Genomic DNA, 23,576 nt, shown 5'->3' on the forward strand with positions numbered 1-23,576 from the left:
ATCAGATTAATCTCAAGATTGGAGATTTCCACTGGACTCAAACCTTGGATTACGAGAACACAGCCTTCAGATGCCGCCATTGCCATCAAACGGGGCACCTCCAGAATACATGTCCTCAGTTCCTCCAAAAAAAGAAGAATCCAAATCGCAAACCCAAAGCCAAGCGCTGGAATCCTTGTGAGCCTCCCCGCTCAATGGGCAGTCTAGATTTCTCTAGTTCGGATGAGGAGGAAACTGAAGCTGTTTTGCAGAAGGATGAGGCTACGGTAGCAGATGTGCAGAATGATGTGATTCCGATAGATACTCCCTCGGGAGCTCCAGCAGTCTCCTCTGACCCTCAGTTTTCTCAGAAACGTACTCATTGTTCTTCTTCCTCAGATTCTGATAAGGAAATTCAGCCGCCAGTGCAGAATAGTCTACAAATTGTCTTGGCTCAGCCAAACTCCACTGGGTGGGTCAAAGTAAACAAGAAAAAAGGCAACAAATGTCGTGTGGATGGAAATGTTTCCTCGGGGTAGTTCTCTGAGTTGAGTTCTTTCTTTTTGTTCTCCTTTGTCTACTGAGTCCTTTCTTGGATTGTCTCTTAGCGCGAGGTGGTAGCCTATCCCCTGTGGCTCCCTTGCTTTTCTGCTTCGCTTGCTTGCAAGCTTGATTGTACTATACTTTTCTTTTTTTAATAGAATTAGTCTTTATTCAGAAAAAAAAAAAAACAATGCCATCATATTACTCAACTTGTAATTATTATAAGTATCACATAGCTAACAACCAAATGGCCATCTACCACAAACTAAAAACAACCCACAAAGCATGACACACTAGCTGTATGTCCAATAACATAGATAACAACTATAAACATTTAACTCTATATCTAATCTATATGAACCAAATAAGTTTTTTTAGTCTAATCGATGAACAGGCTCCCTTTAGCCAACCCAAATGATAGGCATGGAAATTTCAATGCACACGAATTTTATTTCATAGAACCTTTGTTTGATATACATGTGCATATGTATAGTCAATGGAGTAATTTACAATCTAAGAACATGTTGCGTTCAGCACATTGCCATTCCACATGAGTCTATTTTTATAACACATTGTCAAATCTACTAAATCTAATATAGGGATACACCAAGCATAATATACATAGCTACCACAAGCCAAAGGCCCACAAAGCATGATGCTAACCACATGTCTAACCATTAAATAATAATTATGAACATCCAGATACATGTCTGACATATGTAACCCAAAAATGTTTTTTCATTTAGTTTTTGGCTAAGTTGAAACCAAACGATACACATGAAAACAACAATGCATTGCAATTTTATTTGACAGAACCGTCCACCACTATTTGGTACTCGAACAAATGTATAGTCAAGGAGTAAGTCACAATCTATTGAAACCTTGTCTTTTAAACATTGTCATCTATAGTCAAGGGCCGCTTGAATTGCTTTCTAAATTATGTGGTCAGATTTTATGGTAACCACAACAACGGTATTCTTATTGTCAATGCACAGCAATTTCATTTGATCGAATCTTCACCATTTATTCGATATAGATGTACATATGTATTTATTTGATATAGATGTGCATGTTATGACGGTCGGGGCGGTTGGTTTGCACACCCCCCGACCCGTTTCGAATCCTGCAGCGCTGCTGCCGCAGCTCATTTGCCCTGATGCATGAGCCCTGATGCTGGCGTTCATGTGTCCATGGTGATTAATCAATGATATGACGGTTTTCAGCGTAGTTCTGACACGTATTTGTAATATATGTATAAAAAAAAGAGGGCCCATGATGCTTCTGTAGGGAACTAGCCCCGCCCATTCTATAGTCAATAGAGTGATTCACCATCTCTGAATATGTTTCGTTCAGCACATTGCTATTCTACATGAGTCTATTTTTCTAATACAACATCAAATCTACTAAATCCTAATATATGGATACACCAAGTGTAATGTAGATAGCAACCACAAGCCAAAGTAAGGCCCACAAAGCATGACGCTAATTGAGTGTCTAACTATTAAATAATAATTATGAACATCCAGATGCATGTCTAATATAGGTAACCCAAAAATGTTTTTTCATTTAGAAACTCTAATGTCTATATAAACTCCTTTTGGTTAATTTGAACCCAAACGATACAGATGAAGACTTTCATTACATTGCAATTTTATTTAACAGAACCTTCCACTATTATTTGATACTCGTGTACATATGTATGGTCAATGGAGTAATGCACAATCTATGAAAGCCTAGTCTTTTACACATTGCCATCTATGGTCAACGGCCACATGAGTTGCTTTTCAAATTATATAGTCAGAGTTTTTATGGTAACCACAACAACAGTAATCTTATTGTCATCTATGACACTGCATGGTGCACTGAGTAGCTTAATAGTGGACTAGGCACACCCAATTTGTACCAGTGCCTGCCAACAATTTATAAGCACACAAGAATGGAACTTGCAACATAATTCATGCACTTACAACATTTGCCATTTAACAACGTGGACATATCTACCATTAACTTCAAATATGAAGTTTTAAATGATAATCATTACAAGTTTAACTTAACATGTTTTAATCATGAATTACTTGCTTCTCTTACAACATTCCTATATGTATGCACTTACCTTCAGTGTTTAACAAATCCACCAATTTTATGACAAGTTTCCTTCATCCAATATTTACAGTCATCTTCCTTTAGAATGATGCAGTTTTTTAACTCCACTACTTTCATATATGTTTCTATATCCACACTATTAGGGAGGTTTAATACCTACACAAATTATTGGCATCCCTGATTGTTGTAGGAATGCTATTCCTGGTTTTTAATGGCAAAAGGGGACTATTTGTTATGAAGATAATGGAAGAGACATGAACTTCAACGTACAGCTGGAGAAGGCAACAACTGATACTCTGTTGAGTTTTCAGGACTTTGAGATGATGAAGGTGCCGGTGAAGGGGCCTGTGCACTGTTCTGTATAGGTGCTCCATGGACATGGGAATCAATAGGAGAAGGATCATAATCTGAGTAATCATAGTTAGCTACTGTTTCTCCATCTTGCTTCCTTAAATCAGCTGCCAATTCAGCACTGTTACTTGACCCAAAACAGCAATCGATCTGGTAACAACACAATCACATCAGAAAAGATGCTGCTCGAGTATTTGAGTAACAAAAACACAGTACTTTTGCGACAGGGAAACTACAGACATTTAATGAACAATAAAATATGAAACATGTCTAACATCTCTATTTCAGCCAATCATGACAGACTGATTTTCCAAATCTGCAACACTTGCAAAGTTGGAATTCAATGATAAACAATTTAATTTGGAAATGTTCTCTTGAGAGCTCATCAGCGTTGTACTATCCCATTCACATGATATGAAAGTGGCATGTCAATAAACTCTTCAAGTGCCCCTTTGACACTAAGTGTCAATGCCTCATCCAAGAATATGTGTAATAAAAGAGATGCAAACCTAAGTTGAGAAATCAAAAATACTGAAAGTATTCTATGTTTAAAACCAACTTGCAAACAATGAACTGCTAACTGATCAGCAAATCAGCAGCACAATGCAAGGCACAAAAACGTAACTCTTTGGATAAACGTGAATTGAGAAATCACAGTTATCTCTATTGACTAAATAGCCTAACAATTACAATGTACGTGCCCAAAACTCTCCTTTGAATACCACATAGAAGTAGGACCATACAATTTTAATTCCTTGTTATTTCAACCACACAAAAGAAGAAAAAGTTGGGCTGTAACTACACTTGTGGACAAAGAAGTGTGAAAAATCGGTTACCCAATTCCTACTGCAGCAACTGATGTTAATTCTTCTAATTGTTAATTCGATTAACCAATTTACTTGCAGTGTGCTATGGGAAATATCGAATTAAATACATTGCAGCCTACACAAATAAAAACTGCGGAAACTAAATACAACACAGGAGAGAAATAATCATCACACACGTCTACACCACAATTTGTTTCACTGACTTCCAATCCCAGTGCTTTATGTACACCTTCAATCCTCGAAAGAAGATAGCATATCCCTTATCCTGAAACATTGAAACTACAATGAGGTTCATTCCAAAACCTGGCACATGCAATACACCTATAACATGAGTACTCTTGCTTGACTCCCTCTAAAAGGTAATTGTCCCTCTCCCAACTGGAGTACACTTAAGCTTATTTCCTGTTACCCACCACTAGTGGGTGACCCCATAGGAGAAATTTTCTCCTAGAGTTGTCTTCAGTCGACAGCCCCTAACAGTGACAAGTGTAGCTGATGTCATGCCAGATGTCTCTGTTCCCTAAGCCAATGATATATCCCCTCACCCATATGTCGAGATTGTATGTTTCAAGTTGGGCCATCCAATCCTAAAGGTAAGATTTTTCATTATGCAATTAGGTGCTTATGCTTGTTTTTCAAGGGCACACTTGGGTATGGATTATTGGGTGACTTAGAAGAAAGAAGGGTTTTGACTGTAGTCTTGTTACCTTACCTTAACTAGGGGGGTTAATCCTCAACCCTAATCTCGTGGGATCTTCCCTACTAGCTTACAGCTTTAGGATGGGCACCACTGGGGAAACCCCGATTTTGGTAGCATGGTCTTGTTTTCCCGCTTCACATTTTCCACTCCCCTCCGCACATTACATGCCCTATTTCATCATCTTCCTCTTTGGGTCCACATGACCACTAGGTTTGTTGTAACTTATTTTTACTCTTACAATAGTTTGTAAATTTCCTGTTATTTTCAAAAATAAAAACAAACAAGAAAGAGAAAAAGAAAAAAAAAGAGATAAAAATAAGAAAAAGAATAGAAAAATCAAAAGAAAGAAATGAAAAATAAAAATAAAAACAAAAAGAATATTTTACCCCTAGAATAAACGAGCACGTTAAAATGCCACTCTTTGTATTTTTATTTTATTTATCAATTTAAATATTGCTTTTATTGTAATAAAGTTGATTTGATTGCGGCCCGCCGGAGCTTAATTTTTATGCAGCTTTTTACGGCTACGATCAAGCGCACCGAGATCAACAGTATCTGATGCATTGCGGTACCCCCCACATTCTCGAAAGGTAATGGAAGGGGGGCGGGTCCATAAAGTGGTTTCACTCAACTCCACTTTTGCTACGTGTCCACTATTCGTGTATTGCGATACCCCCCACTTGAAACCACAAATAGCTTGCCCCCTCCCCGCGGCACAGTGCTTATCTCATTTTGCCAACACTCCACCGCTATTCCCACCATTATCACCTTCCGCCTACCTTCCACTATGTTTAGCCATGACTATTTCTCCCACTAAATTTAGTAGGGGAACGTTATATCATTTATTTCTCCCACTAACGTTCAAATGCATTAAATCTTCTACGCCATTAACAGTGAATCCAAGAAAAAGTCGTTATGATTTCCTTGATAAAAATTGTTATCCTAGTCAAACCAGATTATTTTGCCATTCTACCTACAACCAGAGCTTCTAGAACGACACCACAGATGAATTTCAAGCAATAGCAACTTCCAATCATCGTTACTTTCAGGTAATTTTTCAATTGTTCTCAATGATTTATTTTTCCCAAATGGCTAGCCACAAAGGAAAATCTAAAGTATCTACAGACAATCCTCTGTTACCCCCTATAATCAATTTAGATGAACTGCCCCTTATTGACACCCATTTCAAAATTATTGAAACCAATTGTGAATTCAACTTGTACAAGCTTCACAATTGGGCGTTTCAAAAATATGAAGATGCCAGTGACGAATTTTCTTTCTAGGAATCCTTACTTCCTCAGTTTTGTTTCCCTCAGACATACCATTTTCCAGAATTTGTCACCTGGTGTGGAGCCCGATACCTTCCCAGTCAGAGAGTTGTAATTGCTCAAAATAATGAGACTCTTTTCTACATAACCTCTGAGTCAATTTGTCAGGCCCTACAGTTAAACCCTCAGGACTCCCTTCACCCTTTTTCCATTGATGCCCTTATGGAGATTTATCAAAAACTTTCTTTTTCAGAAAGAGCGCATATCTTTGAGTCTTTTCTACCAGAAAATTCAGAATTACCCAGAACAAACCCACCTTATCCCTCTGCAATGTTCCCTGAGATGTCTAGGCAGGTTATTTCCTTAGTTTCTTGTCTGTTAGGATATCCCAATGATCAGTGGGTAGATGAAGTTATTTTGGGGTTCTTATCAGTATTTTCTTCTAGTAAAAAACCTTCACTCATGTTCAATTACAGTGGTTCCTAAAGTTCAATGCTGAAGGGCCATTCAAGCACCAATCAGTTTTGGTTTACTTATTTTTATATCATCAGTCAGAAAGGTCCAAGTTTCCTCTACATAAATTGGATGTTGAAGACAAACCACAGCGAGTGATTCATTGGACCTCATTAGTGAGGAAAACTTCTGAAGGAATCTCTTTTAGTAACTTTGTCAATCAATTTTTATATATGGCAATTTGTTTGTCAAGTAGTGATGCAGTCCCCAAAGTTTCCACAGAGATCAAAAGGACTCTACATTTGAGTGAGCAATCCAAAGTTGGAGACTGGTATTTATACCAGCTTTTATAGAGATTAGAATCTATGGTTGCGAGCTTCCACCTTACAAACTACCAATGTTCCTCCCCATGAGGATTTTTGCACTAGAATATATCACACAGATGATGAACATGGATAATGTTCATTTTCTTTCCAGGAAACAAAAATCTCAATTTAAAATGAAGGCACTAGTCGTCCCATTCGTAGTCAACACTAGAGCTGCAGAAAAAAGAATTCAATGATTTGTCAAGACAGATGAAGTTTAGATAGAGTTTCAGTTGGTCATTTGATTCATTAGGAGTAATATCATTAATGAGTTGGACAGAAGTCTACACCATACATGCACATTGCAAAACCTGAGATTGAATAGTATGCCAAAAAAGAAGAATGGGAAGAGAAAACACACTACAGGAAGTTGAGGCGCTAGTTTCCAATCAAACAACATTAGAAACTCCAAGGATGACAAAAAAAGAATTGAAAAGACCGAGAGAAAGTTTATCCCCAGCAGGATCAGAGTTACAGAAGGCAACATTCAAAGTGTTCAAAAGAAGAAAGACAATAAAATGTTGAAGAAGTGTCCCCAGAAGTTCAAACTTCTGAAGAACCTACCACAGTCATACTTTCAGGAGAATCTGCATTTTCATTACAGCAAATTGAAGAAACCACCATAGATTCTCCTTCTTCTCCTTCTTCTTCAAGGCAGCAAAGTATTTTTGCAAAATTCTTAGAGATGAAGAAGAAAAATGAGGCACTAAAAACTTCGACATATGCAAAGTTCTGGAAACAGTCTTCCACAACTCAAACTAAGTTACTTTCTGCCTTAGATAGTGAAAGAGGATAGTTCCAATTAGCATTTTTGGAACCAAAGGTCCCTGTGCCTAAGAGTGTTGAAGATTACAAAACCTTTGTGTTTTCATTTGATACTAAACAGATACATCCTATAGATCAAATTCATCTTCACAAGCAAGCAGGAGAAATGATCTACACATCCTTGAAGAGTTCTTCCATGGCAACATCTAAGCTACAAGCATCTCTGAACAATATTCATTCTCAGCTGAAGCTAGAAAAAATGTCTTCTCTAGCTAAGGATACCAAAACTAAGGGGTTGGAATATCTGGGTTTAAGGTTAGGATTGAATCCTAAATATGCAAAGGCGTCTGAGGAAATAATTAAAAGCAAAAACGTTGCACTAAGGAAACAACTAAGATTACCAACAACTAAACATCATCAAACACAAGAAGTAGGTCAACTGGAGAAGGAAAAGGAAAACATGCTTTGAATGATTGTGAAACAAAATGTGCAGATTCAGAAAATGGAAGAAGAGATGGAAAAATTAGTTAAGAGAACTTCAAATCAACACTGGAGTAGGGACATCTACAGCAGCAGCGTCAACAGCAGAAATAGAGTCTACTAGTCTGAATCCAGCAAAGCAATTATCAAAAGCTATGGGAGACCTATCATTAAAAGATATGGAGATTGAAAAGTTCAGAGTTCAGTTGGAGAAGACCCAAGATAACAAAATAAAGGTTGATAATGCATATCTTGCCAAAGTACAAAAAACTTTAGATTAACCAAGCAACTTGAAAAATATGAAAATGAATCATTGATTGCACAAACATTATCTAAAGCAAAAAAAAAAATATGGATTGATATAAATTCAACCATAACTGAACTCTGGACATCTATTGAAATCATTTTTGAACAGGAGGAACTGGTGACAAGGTCAAAGGCAACCATTATAGAAATCAAAGAAGACTTAGATCACAAGCTAGGAGAAGCAACCAAAATAATCAAAGTGCTAAATTCTAAAACAAAAGAACTGGAGGAATTTGGAATTGAAGACAGGACTGATATAGTCCTAGAAGTAAGAAGAGTTTTGACAAAAAGGAACTTAATGTTACAATTAGAAAATAAATGTCAAAACTTAGAAGCATAGGTTAAAAAATTTCATAGAAAATTTAATGTTTTACACCATAAAGGACTTCCAGCTCTACAAGATTCTAGTGGCCAATTGATTCCACTAGAAAATTACCAGCATGGATTGCATGAGATAGTAGCAGATAGAACAAAGTTTCCTAAAGTGGCAAAGCATTCCTTGAAGGCCTAGAATATGATTGTTTTATCCAACATGAAGTTCAACATTTGTTCATTCCTAGGCCAACATTCGAGAAGTATACAGAATTCAATGAGGCATATAGAAAAGTAACAAAATTTTCTATTCCAGATGATAAAAGATGGGCTAAATTACTTTAACTCATCGAGTAAACAGAATGCAGAAATTCAGCAACCAGTTGCAGGGAAAGGAGCAGAAAGCAAGATAACAAGAGCATAAAGCAAAGAATTCAGTTTGAAGCAGCAGTCATCAAACAACACCCTCGAATTGTGTGTTGATTACTCAAATCAGTTCAAAAAAGCTATTTTTATGTTTTATTTTTGTAATATCCAAATTAGTTTTGGATAATATTCTATTTTGTAATAAATTTTATTAGATTTAGATGTTTTTGAATTACACTCTATAAGTGTTTTGTAATTAGATGAAATAAGGGTTGAACCCTTGTGATGAGCTAGTGACACTATTGTAATACTCTGAAATATTTTTGAAGATAATCAAAGGATTTTGGCTTCATTCTTAACAACTTTTGTGTTCATGTGAGTTTTTCTTGTTTATTCATTTATGTTTTTCATAATTTATTTATGCATATGTTCAAGGTAACATAGGAGTTAGGGTAAGGCTAGATTGAGTATCAATCTCCCTGACAACCCGCTGCAAAGTTATAATCATTATAGAGATTAATTAACTAAACAGTTTGTTTATGTTAGTCCCTCTACATCTTTTAATTGTTGTCTTCTTTCATCTCTTGAACATATATTATTTGGCTGTAGAATTCTTTTGCACACATCAACTATATTTGATTAATTAAATATTCAATATGGATGTTTGATTATCACATATCTTCTTATTTTCCACTTTCAAACTCAATTTAAAGATTTATTCTGTTATGAATGAAAATCAGCCCTTTGAACTTCTCAGAAATATTTAGATTTTACAAGTGTTAAAGGTTTAATACATTGGTCATCCAATTCAATTAAACCCTTACTTAGATGCTTTGGCACAATTTCCTAACCTAAAACTGTCTACAAAGATACAACATTAGATTGGCATCATTATCGAGAAACGAAGTTTGAAGTTTTCCCTTGGACAACAATCAGACTTGCCTCTTAATGGTGAATAAGAGGTCAGCGGGCTAAAATCTTTCCCGTGGCGAATTCACTAGTTAAATCTGGCTTCACGCAGGCATACCAAATCTCATTAAGATCTAGAGCTCCTCTCCTTTATCAAATCCAAAGAGACTTGTGAGAATTGCATCTATCAGATGTAGATTAGAAGTTTCCACTTCTGCTTCTGCCTCTCTTCCACTTGAGATACCCTCACAAACTAAGCCTTTTTAATCAACCCCAATACCTGTTGAATTATCAGATTTGCCACCTAAAGTTTTAGAACTCCTTTCTAAAGGAGTAGATCTTCAATCTGCATTGCTAGTTCATCAGCTTGAGTCCTTTGAGTTTCCTGCTTCCCATTCGGAACCATCTAATACTAAAGCAGATCTTGAAATTGAATTCCCCGAATTGAAACTAGTTGATTTCATTTCCTCTCTCATACATACTTATCCTTCAATTTATGCCAAGCCTAGAAAGGAACTTAGCATTTATACCAATCATCTAACCTTTAAAGATCAAGAGAAAATCATACCTGAAGTTCAGAAATTAGTTGTTCATCCTCAGTTTTTCAAGAAACCTAAACCTCCATCCCAGCCATCTTCAAGCAAAGTTGTCTCTCCAAAACAAATAATTCCATTACAACATCAAATGGTTAGATTTAGGCCAATTGTAATAGCTCGGTATGTATACAGCATTAGTACTTCCACCACCAACCCAACTTCATGATTTTCCTTGAGGGTATTTGAAACATTTGCTTAGATTCAACAGAGAAACAAGGTCATCTGCAGAAGATCATTTGGCTGCATTTCTTGATTTTGCAGACAATATGAACATTGAACATGAGGATGTTTATACAGGACTATTTGTTCAATCATTAGAAGGAAATGTCATGATATGGTTTAGACAATTACAAGAAAATTCTATAAATTCATGGGTTGAATTAACCAACATCTTCAAGAATCAATGGGGAATTAAAAAGGATCATGTTTACTATTTAACAGAATTTGAAGATTTGAGAAGAAACCCTGGTGAACCTGTTGCAGACTTTATCAAAAGATTCAATAAGATTTATAACAAGATGCCACCAGATTGTAAACCCCCAGTCACTGCAGCTAAAGTCATATTTTCTAAAGCATTTGATGATGATTTTGTTGTAATGCTTAGAGAGAGAAAATTTGAAACCTTAGCAAACATGCAAACTAATGCAATTGAGGTGGAAGCTAACAGGTCAGCATCCAGTAAATTGAAAGCAAAGGAAAATGAAAGCCAAAGAGGAAAGTACTTCATCATCAAAGACCAAAGATGAAGAACACAAAATTGATGAAATAACATCTTTATTAAGAAATTTGTCTAATCGAATTTCAAGAATGGAAACTTAGCCTAGAGTAACCCAACAGGTTGCAAATAGACCTCTAGTTCAATATAGAAGACGTTTCCAACCTCAAATTTTGCAAATACCAAACACTGATCAGCAAATTCAACCTACATTAATGATTGATGATCAAGACCCTAAAGAAGTTGTCCCTGTTGTTACAAATGATATCAATTATTTTGAAGATCCATCATCACAAAATGTTATTGTCCCAAATCAGTCAGGACCAGCCTCTTGCTCGAAATCATGAGTCCTCCCAAGTTTCCAAATATCAAGCATTTTTTGAATTTCTCATTGTTGAACTGAATAGAAGATATGACCTAAGACCTAGACAAGATCCTGGTAGACCTGTAAAAAGGTTACCTTTGATGAACCTCAAGTGAAAGCTGTTGAAATACCATCTGTCCAACCACAAAATCAGTTACAAGAACAATCCTCTACTGAAAAACCTATTCCAACTATTTTTAATGTTGAAAGAGAATTAGAAAGGGTTAAAATTCATATTCCCTTATCTGAACTTTCCAGAAATCTAGGTTATAAACAACAAGTCTCCAAATGGATACAATCTTCAAGTGTAGATGCTGAAGGGGATGTCATTAGCCTACAAGATGAGAAGCCTTCAATTGTTTTTGGGCCTAGTTCAGATATGATTGATGAAAGTGTGCCACCTTTCTATGTTACATTAAAAGTTCATGATTTTCTTTTCTACAACTGTATGTTAGATTCTGGTGCTTCCCATAATCTGATGCCTAAAGTTATCATGGACCAACTTCAGTTGCAAATTACCAGGCCATATCATGATCTATACACATTTGATTCAAAGAAAGTACCTTGCTTGGGATTAATCAAAGATTTAGTTGTTACACTTGCTCAAATCCCTGTGACAAGTATAGTATTGGATATAGTTGTTACAGACGTTCCCCCAAAATTTGGCATGTTGTTGTAAAGATCTTGTTGTGCTAATCTTGGAGGAAGCTTGCAGATGGACATGTCCTATGCTACAATACCAGTTTATGGAGGTGAACATCTAAGGTTGTACAGAGAAGTAAGATTCATAAATATTGTCTGTAAAACTAATCAAGCAGTAAATCATCCTATATATGATATTGATCAATTTTGGATGTTTTACTTTAGTTGCAAGTGCTCTATCTAATCCTCAAACCAGAATTGAAGATACTGTCAATATACCTCAGTGTTCAGATAATTGTTGAAATATGTAACTAGGTTCGGTCTTCATAAATGTGAGTCACAATGAAAGGTACTTATCAAAAGAATGAAGAAAATATTTTTATTATTATTATTATGACTTATTAAAGCATCGGTTTCATGCTTGGGTCATCTTGTTTTAGGTCAAAGTCCCCATTGAGGACTTCTAGGATTTATTCCGAGTCATTAGTCATTGTTCATTAAAAGAGACCCTTCTTGGGCTTTTGAATCATGTAAAAAGAATTATTTTTGAGTCAAAAATGAATTTAGTCTCCTCCACACCAACTCGGCCTCAAGAAGGGTGATTTGACCACACTGGAAGGCTATATATACAAGGCAGCTTGAATTCATTTGGAGCAATTCACTCCCTCTCATAGTTTGATATCCTGAAGCTGGAAGTTGGTTAGTGCGAAGTTGGAAAAGAGTTGGAAGAACGCTGGAAAAGGGTAAGAAGTTTGGAGGGAAGAAAGAAAACACCAAGATCGAAATTTTGGGTCATCTATTGTTGGAAATACTGAGGGGGGGTAGTGAATCAGTATTTCTTTTCAATTGATATTTTTACCAGTGAAGATCACTTAAAATTAGAACACAAAATGAACAATGATAGAATAATAATTTTATTAATCAATGACGAGGACTCCAATCCTCTTTACAATGAATCAAGTACAATAACAATTAGGGCTCCAACCCTAGATGAAGACACTAACCTTCAATCCACCAAGCTCCAACCTGTATTTTGCCAAGCACCAACTTGGACTTCACGAGGCTTCAACCTCTAGGACTCCAACCCTATCTTCCCAAGACTCCAAACTTGTCACTTTGAAGAACCAGCCTCTAGGGCTCCAACCCTATCTCTCGTATAGGCTCCAACATGGTCTTCTTAAGGACTCCTATCCTCTAGGGCTCCAATCCACAGCTTCAATTCATCAAGATAAGTTTAATGATTCTTCATAGCTCCCAATATCTTCTGCAAAGAGCCCTGACAATATCTTCACCTTTAGCACTGCCCTTAAACGATCTCCAAGGCACTTAGGTCATCAATGACAACTTTGTCTTCTCATGAAGTTGTCACCACAACTCTTCATTTCACCCAAACAAAATCTCCAAGGTCACCTCATGAGGGCCTTCAACATTGCATCATAGTGTCTTCAATAAGTTGCTCAAAGTTTATACCAAACAATCCTTCAAGTGCTCCACAATGTTTACAACCAAGGTATCACTTCAATGATGCTCCAAGGTCTACTACAAATCCTTAAGTCAATACAAAGGTCTTCTAATTAAGGCCACTCCAAGTTTGTCTTCAAGAGTTGGTCCAAAGGATGTCTTCAGTTGCTCCAAAAGATGTCTACACCAAGCTTCAACTTCAATTAAGCCTCCAACAGGTGGCTGCTCTTCTAGTTTATTATATTAAGCTTGCCTTCAAATGATGCCAATGATGTGCTACTATACAAGCCTTAAGGTGCCACAATTGGTTAATAGATCAAACCCACTTGGTGTCACCACAGAACTATCATGTCATAATACGTGCACCAGATGTAGATAGTTTCAACAAGTTTTGCTCCCAAAAAGGTCTTCTTCAATAGGCCAGAGGTCAAGACCCAACCTCTACACTAGTCAACAAAAATAGTCACATGTCATTGTTTATGTTGAGCCCCCCACAGGTCTAAGCACTGAACCTTCAACTGAGCTGCCCAAGTGACTGTTCCAACATATCTGAACCCTAAAACTGATTCGAGGCAATCTTCCCACAGGTCATTATTCTATAGGTCTGTGCAAGTTCACAAGCTTCTGATCCGAGCTCTTAACTAAGCTTTCAACAGGTAAATTCAACACAGGTCTTGAGCCTTTACACAAGTCTGAGATGAGGTAATTCGAGCTTGTGACTGCCAATCTGGGCTAGAACGCAACCATTGTTTCGAGCTCCCACAAATATACACACAGGTCCGAGATAGAACTGTTCTGAGGTCTTCACTTCTTCAACCGAGTTGTCCACTGTTCCTGAGCTTGAAGCCTTCAACAAATCCAAGCTTGTAAGTGACATTGGTCTTCTTAGACAACTTCAAATTATCACGGAGATGTGAATTGGAGAGCAGTCTTTACTGGCCCGAGTTCTAGATTTGACTGTCCAAGCCTCTCCACAGTTCCGGCCTCTTACAAGATTGTCCTAGATCGGAGCTTGACGCAAATAAAACAGGTTTGAGTTATGTATATTTAGCTTTGAGTGATAACCCAACACAAAAATTAGCCCAAACATTAAACTTTTATGTCCTCTAGGCATCCTGTAATTTTTGTGCCTCTTAATTGTGTTCTTCACAGAAAATTGTTGATCAAATGAAGTGTTTTAGATGTTTATATACACTGGTTTTAGAGTTATATGAATAGACACGTCTATTGATGGGACATGTCAGCCTACACAAGTCGGCTAGGATAAAATATATTATTTTATCTTTAAAAAATCATTTTCTCCCAATCTAAGAAGAGTTAGAGGGCGAGTAATAGCTCATTACAAAGGGAAAAATGCCCTCTATAAGTTGGTGCCATTTTCATACTTGAATGAGGCCAGTTTACCACCAATAAAATTATTTTTGTGAACTATCATCATAATTTTATTCATGGCAATCTTTAGGATATTTGTGTTTTGGACAATGTTAGGGCTTCCTCTAGGATTAAGACATTTATAAGGATTAAGGCTTCCTTAGGGCATCATGAATCAAGCATTTAGGGCTAGGGCTTTAGGATTTTATTTTTTAGGCCTTCAAGTTTATGACATTCAAGAAGAGGGTTTCATGGAAAAGGCTCCTTCATTCATCATTAGATCATGCATCATTAGATTAGGGAATTGTCATCATATAGATAGGGATATATATCTAGGGAATTTGCATCATCTCATGCTTAGGGTTTTCTCCTAGGGTTAGCATGAGGTTAGGGCAACAACGGTTATTCATGTATTACAAGAATATTTGCCATCTTCAACAATGCCATATTGACTTCAATGACAACTTTGACCAACATCTATCTCCCACTTCTGAGGAGTATCTAGGGAGATCGAAGTTTTCATTGTCTAGTCGAAGTTGTTGTTGTTGCTGCTACTGGGTCGAAGTTGCTACTGCAAGTTGATGTTGTTAGGTCGAAGTTGCTTTTAAAGAGTTAACATCTGCAAGAAGGATTGAGGGTTGACTTGGTGTGGAGGAAGTCTTTGTCTAGGTCAAGAGTCTTGGATTATCTCGAGAAACTATTGAAGGTAGAATTGTTGACTTGGTTTTCCCCTAGATAGGGATTTTGCCCTGGCTGTCCACCTACATCTGTTATCCTTGTGCTATTGTTTTGGTAATTGCTTGATGAACTAAAAGATAAAAGAATCACAAGTAATTATCTATATAAAAAAATCGTTCCGCCTTTCTAATTTTCTAACATGGTATCAGAGGCAAGGTGAAGGAGGAAAAAGGCATCTTTGAGTATCTATTGAAAGGGGTCTAAAGGATTGATCAAGGGATCATATAAGGAGCTCTTATAAGAGAAGAAGTTCACTATCTTCAAGGGCAATGTCTAACACAATAAAGAGTGAGAACAAATTGGAAGGAGCATCAAACTACAGGTCATGGAAGACGAGAATTGATCTCATTCTTGAAAAAAACAAGGTCTTGGATTTGGTCAAAGAAAAGGTGAAGAAACCTACCGAAGAATCTAGTGATGCAGACAAATTGACGTATAGAGAGTCAGAAATATTGGTTATGACACTAATGGTAGAAAGCATAAAGGACAATCGTGTCCCATACATTTCTAATATAGACCATGCTCAAGAAATGTATGAAGTCTTATCAAAATTGTTCACTATCAAGAACATCAGCCAAGTAGCAAGTTTGAAGAATGAGTTAAGGACTACAAAAATGACTAAGGATGATATTGTGGCTTCCTTCTTTGTAAGGATATCTAGAATTAGAGATGAACTTCAAGCCATAGATGAAATTGTACCACAAAAGGAGCTAGTAATTACTGCATTATTGGGATTTCCACCTACTTGGAGTTCTTTTGCTTCAGGTCTCAACAGCTGAAAAGAAGCTCCTACCTTCGAGCAATTATGGAATGTTTGCACCCAAGAAGAAATGAGAATCTCATTAGTATCCAACAATGAAGAAGAAAAGGTTTCAAATGCATACTCCGCTTCTCACAAGAAAGGAAACTCCAAGAAGTCAAGAGGGCCAAGAAGGAAGGTTGATATGTCCAAGATAGAATGCTACCAATGTCACAAAATGGGTCACTATAGAAGTGACTATCCTGACAATCCGAAGAACAAGAAAAGAAGCAGAGACCAAGCCAATGTTGTTGAAGAAGGATCTCCAAAGAAGAATAAGCCTGAAGAACTGGATATAAGGGACTTACACTACTAAGTCCTTTGATCTAAGCCTTAGCTACTTCATTGTTTCATTTCTAGTATTTGTAGGTTTAACATATTTCTGGAAAAACATTTTTTATTTGTTCTTAAGATTATAGGAATCCCTCAAGCTTGGAGGGAGCCCACACCAACCTCCAAAAGATAAGTATCTTATTACCTTTTCATTTTTAGTCTTCCTTGCTTATCTAGTTTTTCTTGCATTAAATACTAATCACATTTCTATTCACATTTTCCTTGCTTAGGAAAACTTGTTGAAGACTCAAGGATTATGAAAGAAGGCCTCACAATACAAACTTCAAAGCATTGGAATTACAAGGTTTGTTAAGAAACAAAAAGGTATGCTTTGAACTACAAATTTTTGCTCTCTTCATATTCATTCTTGATAAACTATTACTAACATCATTGTTTCTAGCTTTCTTGAATCTTAAGAGATTCTTGATTGCGTGATTCATCATTATATAAATCTACCCTCCTTATATCTTTGATTGCTCTTGTGGAACCCTAAAAGGTTCTCTGTAAAAAACCCTAACTTAAGGGTATGTCGATGATAATGTGTGAAACTCTAGCTTACCAAGGGTTATTGTTGAAGTCTAGAGAAGATGTTTGATGCTTTGATAATGTCATGTTTAGGGTTTTCGTATCATTATGAAAACCCTAACTTGTTAAGGTTGAATGGTAATGTCTGAAATCTTGAACCTTTGAAGTATTGGTAACTTAGGGTTTGCTATGCTTTGTATTGAAACCCTAGATCATTAGGGTTTGGTAGGGTGTATAAGCAAGACCCTTATTTTAGATATTGTCCTAGTAATGAAATCCTAGGTATATGTGTGGTTGTTCAATCGAAACCCTACTCTAATCAAGTTTGTTATATGTCTAACTTTAATACACTGATGTTTGTATGGGTTTGACTAACACATATGGCATGCTTGTGTATGATGATGAAATCCTAGAAGTATGAGTTGACCTAATGGTTGATGGTCATGAGTCCTAGGGTTTGGAACTAAACCCTAGTTGAAGTTTGATTCTCTAGGATGATAGTATTTGTGAATTCTAGGGTTTTGTAACTAAACCTTAGTAGAAGTTAAAATCTTTGATATATGATGACAGTGTGATAATCTGGGATTTATGAAAAGTTGATAAAACCTGAAATTGTATTGTGGGTATTGAGAATGAGCAAAATCTAGGGTTTACAACAAACCCTAGTGGAATCTAGCCATGTTGTTACTTTAAATTGAGTTGTGATTGGTTTTGATTGTTAAAGCTCATGTATGAAATCTAGGGTTTTGCACTAAATCCTATGGTAGTCTAACATATGAGATCTAAAGTTGTTAGATGCATTGTAGATCTATATGTATTTGAATTGCTTCTAGGGTTTGCAATATTTTGTAGTAGGGTATGTCATACCTTTGGGAGAAATATTGAAACCCTAGATATAATGAAGGTTGTGTTCGAGATGCTCAAAGTCTTGATGATATAGTCTAGGGTTTATGACAAAAATCCTAGGAAGAAGTTGAAAAGTATGTCTCTTGTTTGTAACTAGGTTTGGGTATTTGATGTATAAAGATTGAGTTCTTCCATTATTATATAATTGTGATATGGTTAATTTCACGCTTCTATAGATTTGAGTGTACTTGCTATCTAAGTTGTGCAGGTACATAATCTTCAAGATGGTGAAGATGCTCGTAAAGTAAAGTTGTTATGATAAGCATGATGAAGGAAGTTATGTGAATGATGATGGTCATGATAACTCTGATAAGAAGGATGGAAGCCATGAAGGATTCCCCAATGTCATAGAAAAGAAGTTGATCTCCCTAGGTTAAGAGGGAGCTTAGGTATATTCCTTGTATAGGAATGATTAGATCCTCCTTGGTTAAGAGGGAGTGATGGATATGGTTCTCTAAGTCATGTGTCATGCACTAGACCGAGACTAACAGCCGTAAGTCTTAGTGAAAGTCGTGAGTGAGAGAAGGACACATCACTCTTGTCTTCATGGAAACAAGTCCCTAGTTAAGAGGTAAGGCATATTATAGTCATGATGGACACCTTGAAAGAAGATAATTGGAGAATGCATTTTGAGGAGTTGCTGAGATAAGAAAAGCGGGATCTGTTTGTAGAATATGTTGTTGCATGTGAAGTAGGAAAGGAAGATGTATGATTAAGGAATCTTCTGTCAAGATTTGTTTGAAAGTCCTACTATGATAAATTGAGAAGCAACATCAGTTTTCTGGAAGACCCCGGAGGTTTGTGTTTACTTATGTACATTTGAAAGTTTGTTACTAATTGGGGTTGTGTTTGTACAGGTAAATCTCTCAAAGGTTTGATAGCATGTTGGTTACACGAGAGAGATTTGTTACTGATCTGTTTGATCGGGGAGGATTTGTTACCGATTGGAATAATCGGGAGTGTTGAGGCTTTGTGTGTAAGACACATTGCCTGGGAGGACATCTGGCCGGCACTTTGTGTTGATGTCTAGATCCCAAAGTAGGGAGCATGGCATTGGTCATGGAGCTCTGACATTGGATATGCACCTAGATCCTTGGGTTGATGGTTAGCAAGTAAGCTTGATGGTACCTAGAGAGGTTAAAAGCTTTAGTCCATCTTAGTCCCACCCGGATAGATTGCCATGGTCAAGAACCTAGTTTATGGCATTGCGGTGCCTAAACTGTTGAGAAACCTTGGATAGATTGCACTGGTAAGGAATCTAGTTCATGGCATTGCGGTGCCTAAATTCTTCATGGTTCATGTGTTCTGAGATCTTCCTTGTACTTGTACATATGAATACCTCCCTAATTAAGAGGAAGTGTTGAAATATGTAACTAGGTTCGGTCTTCATAAATGTATTTGGGTCACAATGAAATGTACTTATCAAAAGAATCAAGAAAATATTTTTATTATTATTATTGACTTATTAAATCATGGGTTTCATGCGTGGGTCATCTTGTTTTAGGTCAAAGTCCCCATTGAGGACTTCTAGGATTTATTCTGAGTCATTAGAGTCATTGTCCATTAGAAGAGACCCTTCTTGGGCTTTTGATCATGTAAAAAGAATTATTTTTAAGTCAAAAAAGAATTTAGTCTCCTCCACACCAAGTCGGCCTCAAGAAGGGTAATTCAACCTCACTGGAAGGCTATATATACAATGCAGTTCGAATTCATTTGGAGCAATTCACTCTCTCTCTCATAGCTTGATATCCTGAATCTAGAAGTTGCGAAGTGCGAAGTTGGAAAAGCGATGGAAGAAGGCTAGAAAAGGGTGCGAAGTTTGGAGGGAAGAAAGAAGGCACGAAGGTCGAAATTTTGGGCCATCTCTCTCACTTCTGAGGAGCATCTAGAGAGATAGAAGTTTTCTTTGTCTAGTCGAAGTTGTTGCTACTGCTGCTATTGCAAGTTGATGCTACCAGGTCGAAGTTGCTTTTGAAGAGTTATCATCTGCAAGAAGGATTGAAGGTTGACTTGGTGTGGAGGAAGTCTTTGTCTAGGTCAAGAGTCTTGGATTATCTTAAGAAACTATTGAAGGAAGAATTGTTGACTGCGTAATTGTTGACTGCGTTTTCCCCTAGACAGGGGTTTTGCCCTGGTTGTCCGCCTACATCTGTTGTCCTTGTGCTATTGTTTTGGTAATTGCTTGATGAATTGAAAGATAAAAGAACATAAAAATAAAAGAATCACTAGTAATTATCTATATAAGAAAATATTTCTACCTTTCTGATTTTCTAACAATAACGACATTTGGAAACTGTATTTTGGTGGAGCATTTTCTAAGGATGGAGTTGGCGCAAGAATTGTACTCATTTCTCCTGAAAAGAAAAACATAACCCAGTCCTTCAAATTAGATTTTGAGGTCACAAATAGTGTGGCAGAATACGAGGCTTTAATTTTAGGATTGGAATTAGCTAAAAGTTTAAAAGTGCAAAACCTGGCAATATATGGTGATTCGGAAGTAATTTTAAAACAGATCAGGAATCTCTGTCAAACAAAGCATCCTAGACTCAAAGATTATTGGAATGAAGTATGGGACTGTGTGGAAAACTATTTTCAGGCTTTCAATATCTCATCAATTCCGAGAGAAGATAATAACCATGCAGATTCCTTGGCAACTTTTGCAAGTTCTTTTAAAATACCATCTCCTTTGCACTTACATTACCATATTGAAGTATAGACCTTCAATCCCAGATAATTTAAGACACTGGGAAGTCTTTGAAGATGATGAGCAGTTGAAGAATTTCTTACAGCGAATCAATGAATTTTCTAGTTTACATATTGAAGAAGAAAACAATGATGAAATGAAATCAAATGATGGTGACTTAGATTTGAACTTTAAACAGAAAAATTGTTGATCATGATATCATTCAGTTATCTAATAATTATATTCTAAGGGGATTAGTTCCCCTTGAAAAAAAAATTGATCAGAATGATATATCAAAGACTTCATTGCTAAGTTCACAACAAGAAGATGTACAGGTCTGTAGTATTGGTACTACAAAAGAAACCAAAAATGTCAAAATCTCAGCCAGTTTGCCTCGGGAAATAAAAGAAAAATATGTCAGTTTATTTAAGAAATACAAAGATGTATTTGAATGGTCATTTGAAGAATTGAAAACCTAATTGATATGAATAAAATATATTAAATATAAAATGATAATTGTAATGGTGACTAGTTAATTAGTAATTAGGTTGAAGACGCATGTCTAAATGGGACATGACTTTCCATGAAGGGGCACATACCTAGTATATAAGCAGGCCCATCTTTCTCATTTGTATCATCATCTTATTCATATTTTCTAATGTATATTCTTGTATCTCAATGGAGATATTTATATTCCAAGCCTTTTGGAGTATTTAACTTGAAGAATGAACTTTGTTCGCTACATTTGGTATCAGAGTGGTTCAATCCTTTGGCAGCTCCACCACTACACAGAGCCATGCTCTCTGATCCAGGTCCTTGGCCATCAAGGTTTCGTCAAAATTGTTGTCGTCAAGATTGAATCGTTTCGCTAAACCTTGGAGTTTCTCCTTTGCTGAGTTTGTTAGAGGCCCTTGGCCATTTAAAAAAAAAACCAATAATAAAAAATAAAAGATATTTAAAAACAAAAATAGAGAGAATAAAAAGTAAAATAAAATAAAATTGTTGATAAAAAGAGGGGCATATATTATAGCAAATAATAATAATAATAATAATAAAAATAATTAAATTAAATTACATTTTAAAAAAATTGAAAAATAAAAATAAAAATGAAAACAAAACTAAATAACAGAACAACAACACCATAAGCCCCTGCTATGCCGCTAACACAACACCGCTCTGCCATTAACAACTCCGTAACACTCCTCCGACCCCAATCCACCGCCATCAGTGAACAACGAATTTTGCCATCAACTCGTCTGCTTGCAGTATAATCTAACGCTACCCTCCGCTCTCAAAACCAAATCCTCCTGCACGCCTAGCCACTGAACACATCCCCGTCCTCCAACACTGTGCTGCAACTTCCCTTCATGCCCGTGCAACCAACTATAACCGAGTTCGAGCCCATCACAGCCACCTCTTTCGTCATTATCCATTTTCATCAAACCCCCGAGTCGTCGTCAGCTCGATCCATCATGCACCCACCAGTTCAAACCAAGTCGTCAACCATCTGTCACGCTGTGTCCATCTGATCGTTGTCGTTGGTCAACTGTGTCGTTGTCGTCTATCTCAGCATCAAATTCCGTTGTCATGGTTATTTCCATTAAACCAAAGCATTGCCCTCAGTCAAGGTGACGTATGGTTGGAAGTTGTCATGTCAGCCATTACATACAATTAAAAAAGAAATACACATTAAACGATATAATAGTTATTATAAAGCTTTATAATTATATAATTATATAATTATATAATTAATTTAATTAATTAATTTTATATATATATATATATATATATATATATATATATTAAAAGAATTTATAAAGGTGTTCAAGTTCAAATAAAAAGGAATCTTTCATCAAAGTCAATCATTCAAGAAAAGGAAGAATGGAGTTGAATTCAAAAGGAAATGAAGGAATATTTTCTGATAAAGGTATTCCAATGGTAGATTTCAGATTATTTACATTAAAGGGGTGTATCCAAGGGAAAGAAATTATTATCGCTATTAATACCAATGCCGAGAATAATTACATCAATATTAATTTGGCAAATCAACTATTAGTTCTAGAGCCAAATATAGTCGAACGAGAAGGTCTTTTTGGCGGAAAAGAATATGAAATTAATGATTTACAAGTGACAATTGATCATTATGAGTACATATCTCAATTTCGTGTTGTAACTATGTTTGAAAAAAAGGTTGACATAATCCTCGGTCGACCTTGGTTCAAGGAGTTCCGTACGTTCATTTTAATCTCAAAAAAAGATCTTGATGTTCTCTTACAAGAAGAAGATGGTCACGTTTCAAGACATGACAATGAAATCAAAATTGATAATGCCTTCAGCAAAAGATCTTAAGGATATTTTGAAACTAATGTTTCAAGAGAATCCAGAAACAGTATCAAAGAAGTAAAAAGAGCTTGAAGAAGTCATATCCAACAAAAATAAGGAAAATTCATGTTTGGAGTATAATCAGAAGCTACTTACACAAGTAAGAAAATGTAAAGCTAAGAAACACCAGTTAGAACAAGAAAAGGAAATTTCTGAAAAGAAACTCAACGAAACTCTATCAAGAAAAGAAGAGGAAAGTTTATGCTTAAAGAACCTTAACCAAAGGTTATTAGAACAAATCAAGTGTTTAAAAGTTGAGAAGCTTGAATACCAAAATAAAATTGACTCAGAAAATGAGGAACTTTTACGTCTCAAAAACCATAATCAAAGTCTA

General features: G+C 36.2%; 1 protein-coding gene across 1 annotated transcript in view; it reads right to left on the reverse strand.

Annotated features, from left to right (window-relative positions):
• Nucleotides 1-2,278: 2,278 nt before the first annotated feature.
• LOC149147216 (uncharacterized) overlaps nt 2,279-23,576 on the reverse strand; it is a 146,495-nt gene continuing 125,197 nt past the window's right edge. The window contains exon 4 of the mRNA XM_089441225.1: nt 2,279-3,126. Coding sequence (XP_089297351.1) covers nt 2,887-3,126 — 240 coding nt within the window. The 3' untranslated portion in view covers nt 2,279-2,886. The remainder of the gene's footprint in view (nt 3,127-23,576) is intronic.

Source organism: Pinus tabuliformis, chromosome 9 (assembly GCF_031772625.1).
Source record: "Pinus tabuliformis cultivar Carrire ecotype Pingquan chromosome 9, CPIR1, whole genome shotgun sequence".
Taxonomy (NCBI): Eukaryota; Viridiplantae; Streptophyta; class Pinopsida; order Pinales; family Pinaceae; genus Pinus; species Pinus tabuliformis.